General features: G+C 53.3%; 1 protein-coding gene across 3 annotated transcripts in view; it reads left to right on the forward strand.

The window, feature by feature from the left end:
- ETS1 (ETS proto-oncogene 1, transcription factor) overlaps positions 1-11,112 on the forward strand; it is an 82,263-nt gene extending 71,151 nt beyond the window's left edge. For all 3 annotated transcript variants that reach the window (XM_057373522.1, XM_057373519.1, XM_057373523.1), the window contains 2 exons: positions 4,754-4,872; positions 6,592-11,112. In XM_057373522.1, the coding sequence (XP_057229505.1) occupies positions 4,754-4,872; positions 6,592-6,807 (335 nt within the window). In that variant the 3' untranslated portion in view covers positions 6,808-11,112. The remainder of the gene's footprint in view (positions 1-4,753; positions 4,873-6,591) is intronic.
- The last annotated feature ends 4,242 nt before the right edge of the window (positions 11,113-15,354 follow it).

A 15,354-nucleotide genomic window follows, 5' to 3' on the forward strand; every position in this document is an offset into this window, starting at 1 on the left:
TGACCTCAGGGTTCCCACCCAGCAGCTCCTGCCCATTTTTGCCTCAGGCTCAGTGCCCTCATGGCCTCCCCAGGGTGGGGACTCAAGGGTGGCAGCGGTTCAGTGGCTCCTGCCCCACCTGCCAGACGTGCAAACGAGAGCAAACCCAGCCCCACACGCCGCTGCCCAACCGTGGCAGAGCTCAGCGCTCCCCAGGGCTCCTCCAGCCTGGGGGAGGTGATGTGGGGGCAGCCTGGGGCTYCTCCAGACACCCAGCTGGTGCTGCCCAGCAGCTCGTGGCCTGCAGGACCACATTCTGGGGGATCTGGAGCTCACAAAATCCCTGCAGCTTGGCCAGGTGCCTCTGGAGTCAGACTCTGAGTTCAGGGAAATTTGGACAATGCTCTCAGGCACAGGGTGGGAYCCTTGGGGYTGTCCTGTGCAGGGCCAGGAGCTGGACTGGAGGATCCTGGTGGGTCCTTCCCACTCGGGACATTCTGTGAGAGCAGTCTTGCCAACAACTCCTTCCTCAGAGCAGAGGAGCAGCAGGYGAGCAGCTCTGGCCTGGAATGGTCCCCTCGCTGCTCTCCTGCTGTGAGCACAGAATCACAAAATCACAGAATGAACCAGGGTGGAAAAGACCTTTGGATCATCAAGTCCAGCCCATGACCCAACACTTCCTCATCAACCAAACCACAGCAGCAAGTGCCATGTCCAGACTCTTTTTAAACACATCCAGGGACTGTGACTCCACCACCTCCCTGGGCAGACCATTCCACTGATCAGTCACTCCTTCAGTGAAGATTTTTTTCCTGATATCTAAACTTCCCCTGGTACAGCTCAAGGCTGTGTCCTCTCGTTCTGTCAGTGGTAACCTGGGAGAAAGATCCAACCCCCACCTGGCTACACTCTCCTTTCAGGCAGCTGTAGACAGTGATGAGGTCTCCCCTGAGCCTCCTTTTTTCCCAGGCTGTGTTTCTCCCTAAGGAAGGGGTTACCTGTCCCTTTTCCTGCTTTCCTCGCCCCTGATTTCTGATGCCCCCACCCAAGCTCCACCGCTTTGCAGTGTCTGACTCCTGCAGCAGCCTGGCCAGGGGCTGGGGAGGAGCTGCTCTGGCAAGGGAGCGATGGGGACCAGCAGTGCCAGCACTTTGGGGGATTTGGGGAGCGCGGTGCCATGGGAGGGGGCAGACAGGGCGCAGGTGAGCAGGGCAGGGGCTGTTTTGGAGCCGTTGCCAGGGCCGATTGTTGTGTGGGGTTGGAACCACAAACCGCAGAGCGCCCGGCGAAGGTGGGGGTTGGGAGGGGGTGGTTTTTTGTCTTCTTGTCGTGTTTGAARGAAGGGAAACAAAGCAGAGGCCGTTGGGAGGGGTGGATGTGTCAAACCGTCCTGAGAGAGGTGACGGCTTGGGGCTGTGCCCTCCCTGTGCCGTGCCACCATCGCTCCATCCAGCAGGGTTTGGTTGGGAAGGGGATGGGAGGCCATTCCTGACCGAGGAAGGGTGGCACAGGGGTGGTGTGGCACTGACTCCTTAGCTCTGGGGTCACCATCATGGGGTGGTGCTGAGACAGCCCCGCTCAGCATCAGCTCCCTGCTCCCCCTGGAGCAGCCAGCTGCCATCCGGCTCCAGAGGAATATTTTCCCCCTGACGCTGTGGAATTCCTGTGGTGTGACAGTCCCTGCTGAAGGGCCCTGTTCAATGCCACCCAGGCCACACAGGGCCCCCATTGTGGGCGCTATTTTTAGCAGACCCGGGGGTGCCGGGGTCGCGGCGGGGCAGGAGGACACCCCCGCCCCTCTGAGCCCTCCCCTTGTCTCTGCTGGAGCAGGGGCTGTCCCCAATCCCTGCCAGGGCTGCCATTGCTCTGGGAAGGCCATCAGAGCTGCCTTGTGCCCCTCCTCCTCGTGCTTGGAGCTGCATCCCAGCCCAGGCTGGGGGACAGGTGGTTGTTTTGGGATGACCAAAGTCCCACACTGGTACACACCTCCTGGCCATGGGACAGTGTGGCTGTGTGAGCCTGTGCCATGCAGTGATGCCAGCCTGGCATCCCAGTGGGGATTTACAGCCCTGCCTGGGGTGAGAGGGAAGGGTTGGAGCAGAGGGGATGGAAAATGGGTGCTGCTSCCAGCTCCTGCAGARGTTTGGGATGCAGGGAYAAGCCTGCTTGCCCTGTGACATCGAGGGGGTGGCATTGCTGCGTGRGCCAGGAGTCACCTTGAAATCCTACAGGAATGCATTCCCTGCTCCTGCTGGCTGCAGAGGGACTCATTAGTGAAGATGGCCCTCCCAGCACTAATTGCAGCCACAGCAGACAATGATGCCCTGGCCTCCAGCAGCGCTTCCCYGCTCCGCTCCCCTCCCTGCCTGCACTGATCTGGGCACAGGTCCGGGCATGTGCCAGGGTTTGGCTCCTGCCACTCGCTGCCATCTCGAGCGGTGCCACATCTGCCAGGCTCGGCTGCCTCCCCCTGGGGCAGGGAGGGGGTGCTCACAGGAGCTGGGACATGCCTGCAGCCCTGCATAAACACATTCCTCACATAATTGCCTGTCCTTCCAGAGGAATTTGGGGCTTTACGCATGTCCCACAGGCAGCTCGGAATAGACTTTGGGAATCCCTGTTCTAAGGATGACACCACTTCCTTGGAAATCCCAAAATACTCAGCAGAGCAGYGCTGGGGGCGGTGGCAGGAGCCCTACCTTGCTTGCTGGAGAGAGGGCAAGAATTCCTGGCTTTCCYGACATCTCTCCCTGCCAGCTGGTAACCAAACAGGAACGGCCCTGAGGCTCTGGCTCAGTGATATTGGAACCTCCAAAGGTCCTGCAGGACGGCCCAGATGTGTTTTGAGGGCAGCTYCTCACTCAAGAACCTTGCACCTAGGTCATGAATTTCCATCCACMTTATTATGGGGAAGGAATCAACTAAAAATCCTTGTTGTTTGGTTGGGCAGGAGAGAAATTGATGGGAGGGGATGGACCTGGCCTTGGGCTCCTTGGGCTGAGTCTCTGTTAACCTGATCTGGGTGTTGGATGCTCCCTGGTGTGTGTGGGGAGCTGGTTTAAGGTCAGGTGGGCCAAGAGAACTCATCCCCTTGGGAATTCACCTGTGGAAGGCCTCAGGCAGCCGCCAAACCTTTTCCCYAGTGTTTCCCCTGCATTTCAAGCTCTCTGCTATAAATAGGCCTGAGCCTGGAGATGGGCTGGCATTTCAGGCTGGGCTTTTGGCTCTTCCCTGTCAATGAGAAGCGAAGGCATCATCTGAGTTTCCTCCCCCGTTTTGGCGTGGTTAACCCAACCCCATCCCTAGCGGAGAGTGCGGCTGTGGAGCCGATGTCCTGGCAAACTCCAGAGCAGCTCTGGGCTGGAGCCTTTCCCCGCTGAGTCCTGTCCCCTCTCCAGCACTGGAACTCCCTGCCTTGTCCTGCCTGTGGCTGTGATAACCCCAGGCTCAGCACTGACAAACCCCTGGAGAGGTTCCACTGGGACAACGGGAGGGAAACRTTTGAGAAGGGCTGGATGGGCACAGGAATGGAGCCAGCTCTCTCATTTCCTGCTCCCCAGCAGCTTTTGAGTAATTTTGAGCTTTGTGGAGAAGGGGAGCAGCCCTCCCTTCCCTCCATGGGTTATCCCGCAGCTCGGACAGCATCCRTGGTCATTCCTGGAAGCAGCCTGGGCTCTGTCCCTCTTTCTGAGTCCACAGCTCATTTTTTCCCGGCTTGAAGCTTTGTTCTGTGCTGTCAGCACTGAGATTACCCCAGCCTAATCCAGCCCGTGCAATTCTTTGTGGAATAAATCATTTCCTCTCCCGCTAGCGTTTATAATTATTGCCATGATTGGTGATCTATTCCAAGCCGGGTCTCTCCCAAAACACCTTGCCCACAGCTAAGCACAATATTTGGGGCGTGGCCGCCTTTGGATGTTGCTCATCAAAGAGATTTTGGCTCCAGGGCTTCTCCTCTACCTTGGATTGGGCCACAAGCCCAAGGAAGAGATAAATATTTCAAAACTTCTCYGTGACTCCGGCCAAAACCAGCCGCAGGCTCTTGCTGGGTGCATTGAGATGAATTCCTGRTGGCCAAAATTCGTGACTGGAGGGGAGTTGGAGACTCTGGGGTGGAAGGAGGGTCGGAATGCCCATKGCATGGGATGCTCCACGTCACCCTGTGCCTTTGCAGCCGGATCAGGGGACCTGCAGCCGCAGGGAGGTTCCTCACAGATTTGCTGAGGCTGTGCCAAGCTGGTGATGAGGAGATCCTGGGCCGGGGAGCTCTGTGTGCCCCCGCCCTCCCCACGAGCCAGCAGAGCCCATTCCTGCAGCAACACGCCCTGGAAAGGAGCCAAGGAATTCTCATACCTGGGTCTCCCTTATCTCCATCAGCAGCACAGAGCAAAGAGTCAAGGTCGGGAAGCGGAGGCTGCCGGAGTTCAGCCGTGCCCGGCGGCTCTTTGGCACCGAGGGGTTGGTGCTGCTCCAGTGCCAAGGCACTGACTCCTCCTGTTTGTGTGCCAGAAAAATAATCCTGTTTATGTAACTCCAAGTGAAGCATTCCAGGGCATGAATATTCAGCTCTTCCTGCAAATAGGAAGCTCTGTTACCTGTAGGGTTTAACTCCCAGCTCAGCTCCTGCCCTGTGGCTGCTGGTGGCTCATTTTGACAGGAGAAGGTTTTATTTTATTCAGCRAGCACCTTTTGCATGGGAATTTTTCCCCCTGTGGGATAGAAGGAGCTGTGCTTTTCCTGGCATTAATGTTCCTTGTCTCCTTTGTCTTTTCAGGCAGTGGACCCATCCAACTGTGGCAATTCCTGCTGGAACTGCTCACTGACAAGTCCTGTCAATCYTTCATCAGCTGGACGGGTGATGGCTGGGAATTCAAACTCTCCGACCCAGACGAGGTAAAGTGCCCTGGAATGAAGTGCACAACCCAAATTCTTCAGCAATACTGGTGTGGATAAACCTCTCCTCTCTTTGGGGCTGAGATTTGGGCAGCACTTTGTTCTGGTCTTGCGTGTGTGGGGAGAACCAAGGAACCAGAGTCCAACTGAAAATTTGTTAAAAATTGGGCTGCAGTCACCCCTTGGAAGCAGGGATTTGTGCCCAAATTTGGTGGGAAGAAGCTGAACCYTTGTGGGGAGAGGAGCAGTGGCAAGGCTCTTCAGACAGGCTGGGTAGAGCTGAGGGGTGGCTTTGCCCTGTTTTGGGGAACAGCTGGGATATTTGTTCCCTTCCCTGACTGAGCCAGGTGGGGGTCAGTCCSTTCTGCCRGGTACAAGTGACARCACAAGARGAGATGGCCTCAAGCTGTGCCAGGGGAGCTTTAGGTTGGATATGAGGGAAAATGTCAYGGAAAGGGCTCTCCAGGCCTGGCCCAGCTGCCCAGGGCAGTGCCCAGGTGGTMCCCACCCCTGGAGGGATTTCAAAGCCATGTGGGCGTGGTACTTGGGGACACAGGTACTGGGGAGTGGTCATGAGCCCTCCATGATCTTAGAGGGCTTTTCCTAATATAATTCCTAAATTCCTCTAATTCCTAAATGTAATTATTAATATAATATAATTCTTAATATATTTACCTAAATAATTCCATGAGTGAGTGGTGTTGGACCTGGAGAGTGCCATGTCCTGCAAGAGTGACTGGCACTGGGCCTTTGCTTGTTGGTGTCCTGTGGTTTGGAACGGGCAGAAGGTGGARGAGGAGCCTTGGGAAAGGAGCGTGGATGTGAGGATGGGTTTGAGGATGTCCCTGTTGATCACACYTCGAGTCCTGTGTCCAGTTCTGGGCCCTGCAATTYAGAAAGGACAYTGARCTGCTGGAATGTGTCCAGSGAAGGGCAGCGAGGCTGGGGAAGAGTCTGGAGCATGAGTCCTSTGAGGGGCAGCTGAGGGTCTGGGGTTGTTTATCCYGGAGAAGAGAAGGCTCATGGGAGACTTCATCACTCCACAACTCCCTGACAGGAGGGGACAGCCAGGGTGGGTTGGGCTCTRCTCCCAGGGAACCACTGACAGGACRAGAGGACACAGCCCTGAGCTGCACAGGGGAGGTTTAGGCTGGACATCAGGAAGAAGTTCTTCACAGAAAGGGTGATGGGGCATTAGAACGGGCTCCCAGGGAAGTGGTGGAGTCACCATCACCATTCATCAGTCATCACTATTGAAGAAAAGACTGAATAGAACACACAGAACCAAAGAAAAAAAGCTGAAAATGATACCATCAAGTCTAGCAGTAATAAAAATGTTTGGAATTGTGCATATTCTTAGGAGTTAAACATGGCACTTGTGCCATGGCTTAGTTGATGACTTGTGCCATGGTTTAGTTGATGAGGTGGTGGTAGGTCAGAGGTTGGACTTGATGATCTCCAAGGTCCTCTCCAACCTGAYTGAGTCTGTGATTCTGTGATCAGGGAGAACACAACACTAAATTATCCAACTAAATCCTCATGGAATGCTCTGCCATGCTCTGCCATTGCACAGAGGTTGGTTTTCCCAAGCACTGATTCTCATGTCYATCTTAATGACGAGGAGAATCATCTGCACAGATATCCCAACCGAGCCAGGTTGAGTTCTCCTCCCTCTCCCTGCACTTCTCACCCCGGGCTGCCTCTCCCCGCTCCCTGCAGGTGGCCCGGCGATGGGGCAAGAGGAAAAACAAGCCCAAGATGAACTACGAGAAGCTGAGCCGCGGGCTGCGCTATTACTACGACAAGAACATCATCCACAAGACGGCGGGGAAGCGCTACGTCTACCGCTTCGTGTGCGACCTGCAGAGCCTGCTGGGCTACACCCCCGAGGAGCTGCACGCCATGCTCGACGTCAAACCCGACGCTGACGAGTGACAGGGACACGGGGACGCCGCTGTCCTGGGGCCGAGCCGAGGGGACTCGTTTGGTGGTTCTTTTTTATTGAATTTCGCTGTTCTTTTTGCTCGTTTTTTTTCTTTTCGAGGGCCACTCAGATTCGAAGCTTTGAGGATGTCRGGGGAGAGGGGGGAGGAAGAGGCAAACTTTTGGCAAGGATGGGCTTTTTGTTGATTTCCTGAAAGCTCCGAGACAGGCTTTTCTGGGGGGAAATTCTGAGTTTTAAGAAAGCCAGAAAAATGTAGCTCACTTAAAAAAACCAACAACTCCCTCCCCAGCCTTGGCTGTTTAGAACAAAATGCAATTGAATGGATCCCTTTGGTTGTTCACACACAAATTGACAGGTCAGGAATGACAACATTCCCGAGGATTGGAGGAATTTAAACTTTTTTTTTTTTTTTGGAAAACCAAAATGGGTGAATATTCCTGCTTTGGGGAGGGACAATATAGGAAAACCAAGAACTGTTGTTCTGGTTCCATCACCTTCCTGTCCATTCTTTTCTACAAGACAGATCTTTTTCCTAGGAGGGATCAAGACTTTTTAAAATTTTTTTTTAAAGTTTTATTTTATTAAATTTTGTGCCAGTATTTTTTTTTAAATAGTCTTAAGCTCTAAGATGGTCTCATTATTGCAATATTGTGTGTGTTTGTTTCTGTTCTGCCAGCAGAGAGTTTTATCCCAGGGAGGAAAAAGAGGAATTAGTTTATATAGATCCCACTGGAGAATTGGAAAGCTGGGACTGGGATGGGAAGGAAAATGAACTCCGAAGTGGCTCCTGGTGGTGCTGCCTGGGGGTTCCCCTCTCATTTCCAGCCACACAYGCTGTGCTGATAATGCTGGTTGAAATTCCTGTGCTTTTTTTTATGTCTGGCTGCACAAAACCTCTCAAAATTTCCATGGAGGATGTCTTTTTGTGTTTTCCAAATCGCCTCTTTTGCTCAAGGAACACTTTGGTGCTTACAGAAATTTTTTTTTGGGGGAGGGGAAAGGGAGAGATATTCCTGTGTTTTCAACGTGGTAAATGGAAAATATGCGAGTTAATTGGGAAAAATCAGGAAAAAGTCCAAAAACCAAAGGGAAATGTTTTTTCCTTCCTGTTTTGAGCCACTCTGTCTTTATGGCCRTGTGTGGGCACAGCAGAAAGGAAATTGTCCCTGCAAATGGGTTCTTTATGGCTCTGGGGAGCTGCTCCCACCAATGCTGTTGGGTGTGAGTGACACGAAGCACGCGGTGTCACCGGGGTGGGGATGGCTGTGGGACCAGTCCGGGGGAGCTGCTCCCTCTGCTCTCCCAACCTTTCCTGCAGCTGTTTTTTCACTCGGGAGGGGTCACTCCTGCTGCCCTCAGCGCTTCCCGGGATGCTCTGGACAGGGTGAGGGTGATGTCCCACTGTGCTCAGGGTGCCCTTGGTGGGAATTGGAGGGTCAGGGCTGTGTTCCCATATCCAGATACAATCCCAAAGCCAGATCCCGGTGGATTTGGCTGCCCCAGGGACACTCTCCCCCCGGGCGTTGACATTCAAAGGCAGGGTTTTGTACTTCACGAGAATCACTCCTCTGTGTGCCCTTTGTCTGTCTTTAGGGCRCAGAGTTCATTCCAGAGGCACTGTGGGACAGCACTGGGGTTCAGGGGGGTAGAGCCTTTCCAGAGGTGGTTCCTGCCAGATCCCAATGGATCAGGCCAGCAGGACAGGGATCTGCCTGACAGCAGGAATATTCAGGCACAACCCCACCCTTGCACGGGGGYAGAGCTGGAGGGGATCCCAATCCCAATCCCCATTCCCAAAGGGATGCCCAGAGGTGCTGGACTCTCCCTCCGGAACTGGGAGGACCCATCACCTCTGTATCCTGAAACTGGTCATTTGAGGGACAGCCAGCCCCAGAATTGCTGTGTTCTTATAAAAATGGTGCTGGAGCAGGGATGGGAAGGCCAGGAGGGAGCTCCCACTAGGGGGGTCCAGGAAAGGAGGTGGTTGATGCTCAGTGGGGCTGAGGATTGTCTGAGGAAAAGAATGGGATGGAGGGAAAGGAGGGAAGAGAGGGTGAAGGGAAGGTGAAGGGAGCCCCAAAGGAGGAAAGGGATGCTGCCCACTGAGAAGTGAAACTCGGGCTCATCTCCTTGGGCAGACAGGAGGAGGAGGAGGAGGATGGAGGCAGCCTGGCCCAGCTGGAGGGAGGAAAGGAAAATTGGGATCTCATGGGTGGCATGGGCAGATCCAGCTGGGCTGGGACTTGAGAGAGGTGGGAGGGCACTGAGGGCATGGGGGAGGAGCTGCAAAAGGACATCCCAGCAGGAAGGGTTGGATTTCCAGCAGTCCCAGAGCTTTGGGGGATGTTCAGGGGTCCTGCGAAGGGCTACCATGGGTCACTCAATTCCCCTTCCACCYTTGGAAAGGACTCCCAGCCATCCCAACTCCTGCCCCTGGCACGGGCCATGTCCCAGGACACCCCTCCTGCTCTGCTCGGATGCTCCACTGCCTCTGAAAATGAAACAGAATGGGATAAACCTTCCCTCCAACAGAAGGAATTGCAGGTTTGGGTACAGCCCATCCCCTGCCRGGCTGAATCCCTCCCCACTGTGCTTATTCCAGGTTTCCAAGCCAAGCTTGTGTATTCCAAGTGATTTTAGGGAGATGGTTAAAGGTTGGGGAGGGTTAGCCTTAGGAAGCAGCCCTGAATTTTTGGAAGTAGCCCCTGGGGGAAGTTTCTCCATCTTTTCTCCGGCCCTTTTCCTTCCCAGCTCGCTGCCTGTGAACCCTCCCAGAAACACCAGCTCCATCATCCCCTATTTTCCTTTGCTTTTATTCCCATTCTAGAGGCCATCCCAGAGATGGGTGCTGTTTATACACTGGAAATGTGCAGATTCYTCTTTGTTTCTTTTGCTTCTGTTTCTCTGTCCTTCTCTCGTGGCCTTTGGCGAGGGCTGTGCTGAGCCAGACACACTCAACCCAAACCTTCTGAGCTCCTTCAAGACCCTGAAAATGTGCTTAATTCCCACCTGCTCAACCCAAACCTTCTGAGCTCCTTCAAGACCCTGAAAATGTGCTTAATTCCCACCTGCTGGCCCAGAAGGATGGATTTGAGAGGGATGACCGAGATCTGTCAGGGATGGGGCTCCTTCCCCCACACTGGGGCAAATCTTACTGTTGGAAATGGGGTCATTTTGTCTTGGCTTGTAATGTCTCAGGTGCTTTGGGTGATTTTTTTGGGTTATTTTCTTTGTCTTGCTCATTTTCTGCTGTTCTCCCCGTAGGCCAGTGTCCCCTTGGCCCTTCTGGCACAGCCTGAGCCCTACCTGTAAACAGCTTTGGGGACCTCAAGAGCTGATATTTGGGATCTCAGAAATAAAGGAAAAAACACCAGTAATTATAAAAACCACCCCACTAAGGATAAAACCCCATCCCAATAATGATAAAAACCACCCCAATGATGAAAACCACCCCAATAACAGTAAAAACCACAAGCACTTTTCTGCTGCCTGTCTCTCTCCATCTCCATGTGTGGGATCATCCTAACCATTGGACTCTGGAGTGTGTGGAAGTGGAGATCCATGTTATTCCCACCATCCTGATCCAGACGGGAYCGTTCAGGTGGAGAAATAACCAAACAGGGCAAAAAATTAAGGATCATGTAAAATTTCACCTTTTCCCAAACCAACACCTCCTCCAAACAATGGTCCCAGAAAGCACCAGTAACTCCAGATGTTGCAGGAAACATCTCCACCTYCTGAGTTTTGCTTTTTTGGAGGGGTTTTCTCTGAGATTTTAGGATTTAATTGCTGATTCCTCGTGAACATTGGAAAACTGGGATGCCTTGGCGTGCTCTGCTCCCTGGTAGGGTCTATGTAACACCCAGGAGCTGTTGTCTACATTCCAAAGAGGTTTAAATAAAGGAAAAATCTATGTATACATATATGTTATAATGGAATATCTCCAGGAATTCACTGCCTCAGTTAAAAAAAAAAAAAAAAAAGAAAGAAAAAAAAGTAAGTTTTTTTTTTGTTTTATTTTGGTTTTACACATTTTTTTAAGCTGATAAACTTAGAAGAAGTGAAAAAAAAAGAGATTGTTATATTGTGCTGTTCGACTATTTTCCAACGTGTATTTTCATATAATTTATATTTTTTAAAAGTGGGAAAAAAAAGTTTAAAAGTGAGATTAAAAAAAAAAAACAAGGAAAAAGCAGGTGCTTTTTTAAAAAAACCTGAGCTGAGGTAGCTTAGAGATGTAGCGATGTGTGTGTGTGTCCGTGTGTTGTGTCTGGTTCCGTTTGGTTTTTTTAAAGGATTCAAAAAAAAWAAAATCCCTCCTCCATTGAATTCCTAGAGAAGGAGGGGATTGGTTTTGTTTTAATTGCTGATGCTGGCACATCATTTTGCTGGAGAGTTTTTTATATACTGTAGCCTTATTTCATATCGTATTTTAAACCATGTGAAATTAAAAGAAGAATAATTCCTAACCCTCRGTGTCCGTGTAATTATTCTTTGCCTTTCCTTTTTAGATTTGGGGTAGGAAGTGGGAAAATTATTCAAAGATGTGGAAATCCCAGCAATTTACCTCTTTTTTCCATTATTAATATTGGGGGTTTATGGGAAACAAGAGCCTGACATTGCAGCCTGTGAAGGGTGATGCTTCCCATGGCTCCCTCTCACTCGGGGATTGTGGATCCACATTCCAGGCTTTCCAAAGGCTCTTTCATCCCAAATTCTCACTGGGAGTGTGGGATATCTGTGGTTCACCACCCCAAATGAACTTTGAGAGTGGCATTTTCCTCAGCAGGGCCTTGGGAAATGGGTGTGGCCAACTCTSGAACCCCATGGCACCAGTGGGAAGATGTGCTGGGAATCCGCTTTCCTCATGGAAACCTCGGCTTGTGGCCCATCAGGAGGAGAAATCCACCTCTGCACTCCCCAAATGTGCTGCAGATCCTGGAAAAATGSACATATGAATCCATTATGGAATATCCTGGGTTGGAAGGGCTCACAATGAACCCAACTCCCGAGCCTGTACACGAGTTAGGATGTTTATTCCGGGAATTCTATGCTGGTTCTGGTGTCTCCTTGTCCCCGTAAATGCAGGAGGAAAACTGTGCTGTGTCCCATTGGATGGGGTTTGATAGGAGCCCCAGGCTCTGGAAGTGCTGCTGAATGAACCCAGCATCGGGGAGAAGTTCACAGAGCAGGAGCTGGCGTTCATCTGTCAGAGTTTGAGCGATGGGACATTGCCAAGGGCCACCAGCAGTGACRCTGGATGGACTGAGTCAGCACGAGGTGCAGCAGATCCATGCTCGGGACTGTCACTGGATCTGCCAGACACCAGGAGGAGTGGCCAGGTCATGGGGACCGCAACGGTGGATCCGGGATAAGGAATTCTCAACATTTATGGCATTTATTGTGGCCGGGCAGGGAACAATATCCCGGGATAATGACGGGTGGGGAATCCTGGCGGACATCAGGCAGCCGGAGCGTGGTTCCCGGGACATCGCCGCACTCTCGAGGCTCAACTGATCCTTGAGCTCGATGGGGAGAGAGCTTGGGGGACCCCAAAGCGGGGACAGCCCTGGGGACAGCGCCCAGCCCGCTCCATCCTTTCCCGCAGCCGTGGAGCTCCAAGCGGGAGCTCTCCTTTCCCCTCGCCCTTGATCTGCCGTGGCTTTTTCATCGCAGCGGGAGCCGCCAGTGCTCGTGCTCGGCTACCCCGGCAAAATAAACATCCAGGGGCTCCTTTTGACTCCTTTCAGCTCCTTTCGGCTCCTTTCCCAGCTGGGGGGAGCAGCCAAACCCCAAAGCAGTGAAGGTGCCCCAGCTTTCAGAGAGGGTTTGTCTGCCCTGCGGGTCCCTGCAGCCCCAATCCCGCATTCCCCAAGGATTGCATCTTGGGAATACTCCACCAAAACCACCCACGGCCTGGAGCAGCCCTCTCGCATGGGGAAATGACCCCAAATTAACGGCCCCTTGGTAATTATTAACCCCTATTAACGGCCCCGAGGTAATTATTTACCCCATCGACCACCCTGCTCTCCCAGAGGAGGCACTGGGGGACACACAGACCAGATGTCCCCACCCTGTCCCCACACCACCTTGTCCCGAGGTTCTCCGTGCCACCACTGGCTGCAGTAAGRTTTGGGATGGGGAAGTGGAATTTGGGGATGAAACTGGTGTTTTTCCCATGGAAAAACCATCACGGCCACAACCCTGCACCCCAAATCCATCCCCTTCACAGCATCCTCCAACCAAGCTGTTCATTAAAATTCCCCAGGAATTTGGAATCCTGGAATACAAKTTTTCAGGTTGGAATTCAGGCTGCTCCAAGATCCTGGAGCCCAACCATTTTCTGAAATCATGGGATAAACGAGCTCCTCGATAGAATTGAGCTGAGAGGAAAGGGGCTTGCTGGGAGCTCTCCAGCAGGAAAATCCTGCCTGTGTTGGGAATTACACCTGCAGGAGGATTTTCCCGGTGTGTTGGCCCTGAGTGCTGTTGTGTGGCTGCTCAGGGATGGGATTGAACAGAGCCAGGGTGGACAGAAGGGTTTTCCCAGACTCCAGGGTGTGATTATCCAGGGCTGGACACATCCAGTGGAGCAGGAGGCAGTGTATTCTGAGGGATACCTGTGGGGATGGAGGGGGTTTTGTGAGCTTAAAACCAGCTGAAAACACCGTGAGTTGCTGCTCTAAACAGAAACGAGAGAGGAAAAGGGACATTTTCAGGTTGGTGTCTTGAAATGAGACACTGAAACCTGTGTTTGAGGGAAATTGAGATGGGAACAGGAACTGGAATTTCTGAAGGTTGAACGGCGGGAAGGGATCTCTGGAAATCCCTGAGACCCCAGGGAGGTGGAAGGAGGTGGTGAAAGAGGACAAGGGTGAATTTAAGGGAAGGCAGCAGAGGGATGGAGAGGGAGAGGTGGGAGGAGGAGGARGATGGGTGCTGAGCAGCAGCTGATGAGCTCGGCTCCTTCCTGGGTGATGTTTTCTGGGTGATCTCWAAGRTCCCTTCCAAGTCAAACCATCCTGTGATTCCATGTGGGATGTGCACGCCCTTCCACACATCCTGTGACGGCTCCCGGGCACAGCCAGCTCCTCACACCAGAAAAATCGGAGATTTAGGGCTGCTGGGAGGCATTGGGACACTTCAGGTGCCCATTCCCCCTCCCGGGCTGGCCGTGGGGTGCCCGGGATGCCTTTCGGAGTCAGCGCTTTCCGCTGTTTGCTTTCCTCCCCCGGCTCCCTCCCGCCGAGCCCCGGCCTCTGAACCTCGTCCAAAGGCAACTTTCCGTCTGTTCCAGCGGCCTTTCCCCGCTCCCGGGAGCGCGGCCGATCCCTGGCCCCGCTTGAAAGCCGCTCCCACAATGAGCCTTTGTGCCAGGCTGCTCCGGAGGGCAGGAATTCGGGATGGCTGCGGTGGGGCCAGCGCGGCTGCGGCGGGGGCTGAGGGGCTCTTGGGGGGCTCGGGGCCAGGGTGCTTTCCAAAAATCTGCATCCCTGGAGTGGAGATGCTCTCCAGAGTGTGACAGCCCTGGAAAGAGGATGCTCACCAAGAATCCCTGGCATAGTGACATTCCCCAATATTCTGCATCCCTGGGGTGAAAATACTCCCCAAAATTCTGCATCCCTGGGGTACGTATGCTCCCCAAAATTCTGCATCCATCAAAGAAGGATGCTCCCTAAAATTCTGCATCTCTGAATCCCCAAAATTCTGCATCCCTGGGGAAGGGATGCTCCCAAAACTCTGCATCCCTGGCAAGAGGACGCTCCACAAGATTCTGCATCCATCAAAGAAGGATGTTCCCCAAAACTCTTCATCCCTGGGGAGAGGATACTGCCAAGGTGCTGCATCCCTAGGAGAGGATGCTCCCCCAAATCCTGTATCCCTTGGGCAGGGATGCTCCCCAAGACAYTGCATCCCCCTCCCACCTGCAGCGTCCTTTTGGGATGGGGACAGGACACTCCCAGCCTGATGTCACTTTTTCCTTAAGAAAGGACCCAGCTGTGTTCCCACGGGATGTCCCAATTTCCCATTCCCTGCGCTCGACTGGCCCTTGACAGACCCAGGGGACCCTCTCCCTCCCCCTCCACGCCCATTTCTTAACTGCCTTCCCACATTCCCCTTCCCCTCCGCCCCTCCCGCCATCCCAAATCCTCTGCCCCCCTCCCGGGCTCATCCCTGGCACCCTCCATCCCATCTCTTCCTGCTCCAGCCCCAGCCCAGTGGAAAAGGCACAGCAGGAACGGTGCCATGAGTTTCCAGCTCCGAGTAACGATGTTCCCCAGCTGGAAAGCACGAGGTGAAGCCAGATCCACGCAAGGTCTTGGCTCAGGGCAGACCACCAACGTGCCCACCGCAGATCTCCAGCCAGCCCGCGGCTCCGAGCCCGGATCCAGGGGMTGGGAGGGAGCGGGGAGCAGGCTGGGAAGGATGGAGGGCACAGCAAAGTCTGCTGAGCTCCAGCCCTGCAAGGGAAGGGGTTTCTTTTGGAGCAGGGGATCATCTTCTCCAAGGAAAATTCAAACTAACAATCCCCCTGG

The sequence above is a fragment of the Malurus melanocephalus genome, unplaced genomic scaffold, assembly GCF_030028575.1.
Source record: "Malurus melanocephalus ecotype Western Australia unplaced genomic scaffold, MMel_1.1 scaffold_201, whole genome shotgun sequence".
Taxonomy (NCBI): domain Eukaryota; kingdom Metazoa; phylum Chordata; class Aves; order Passeriformes; family Maluridae; genus Malurus; species Malurus melanocephalus.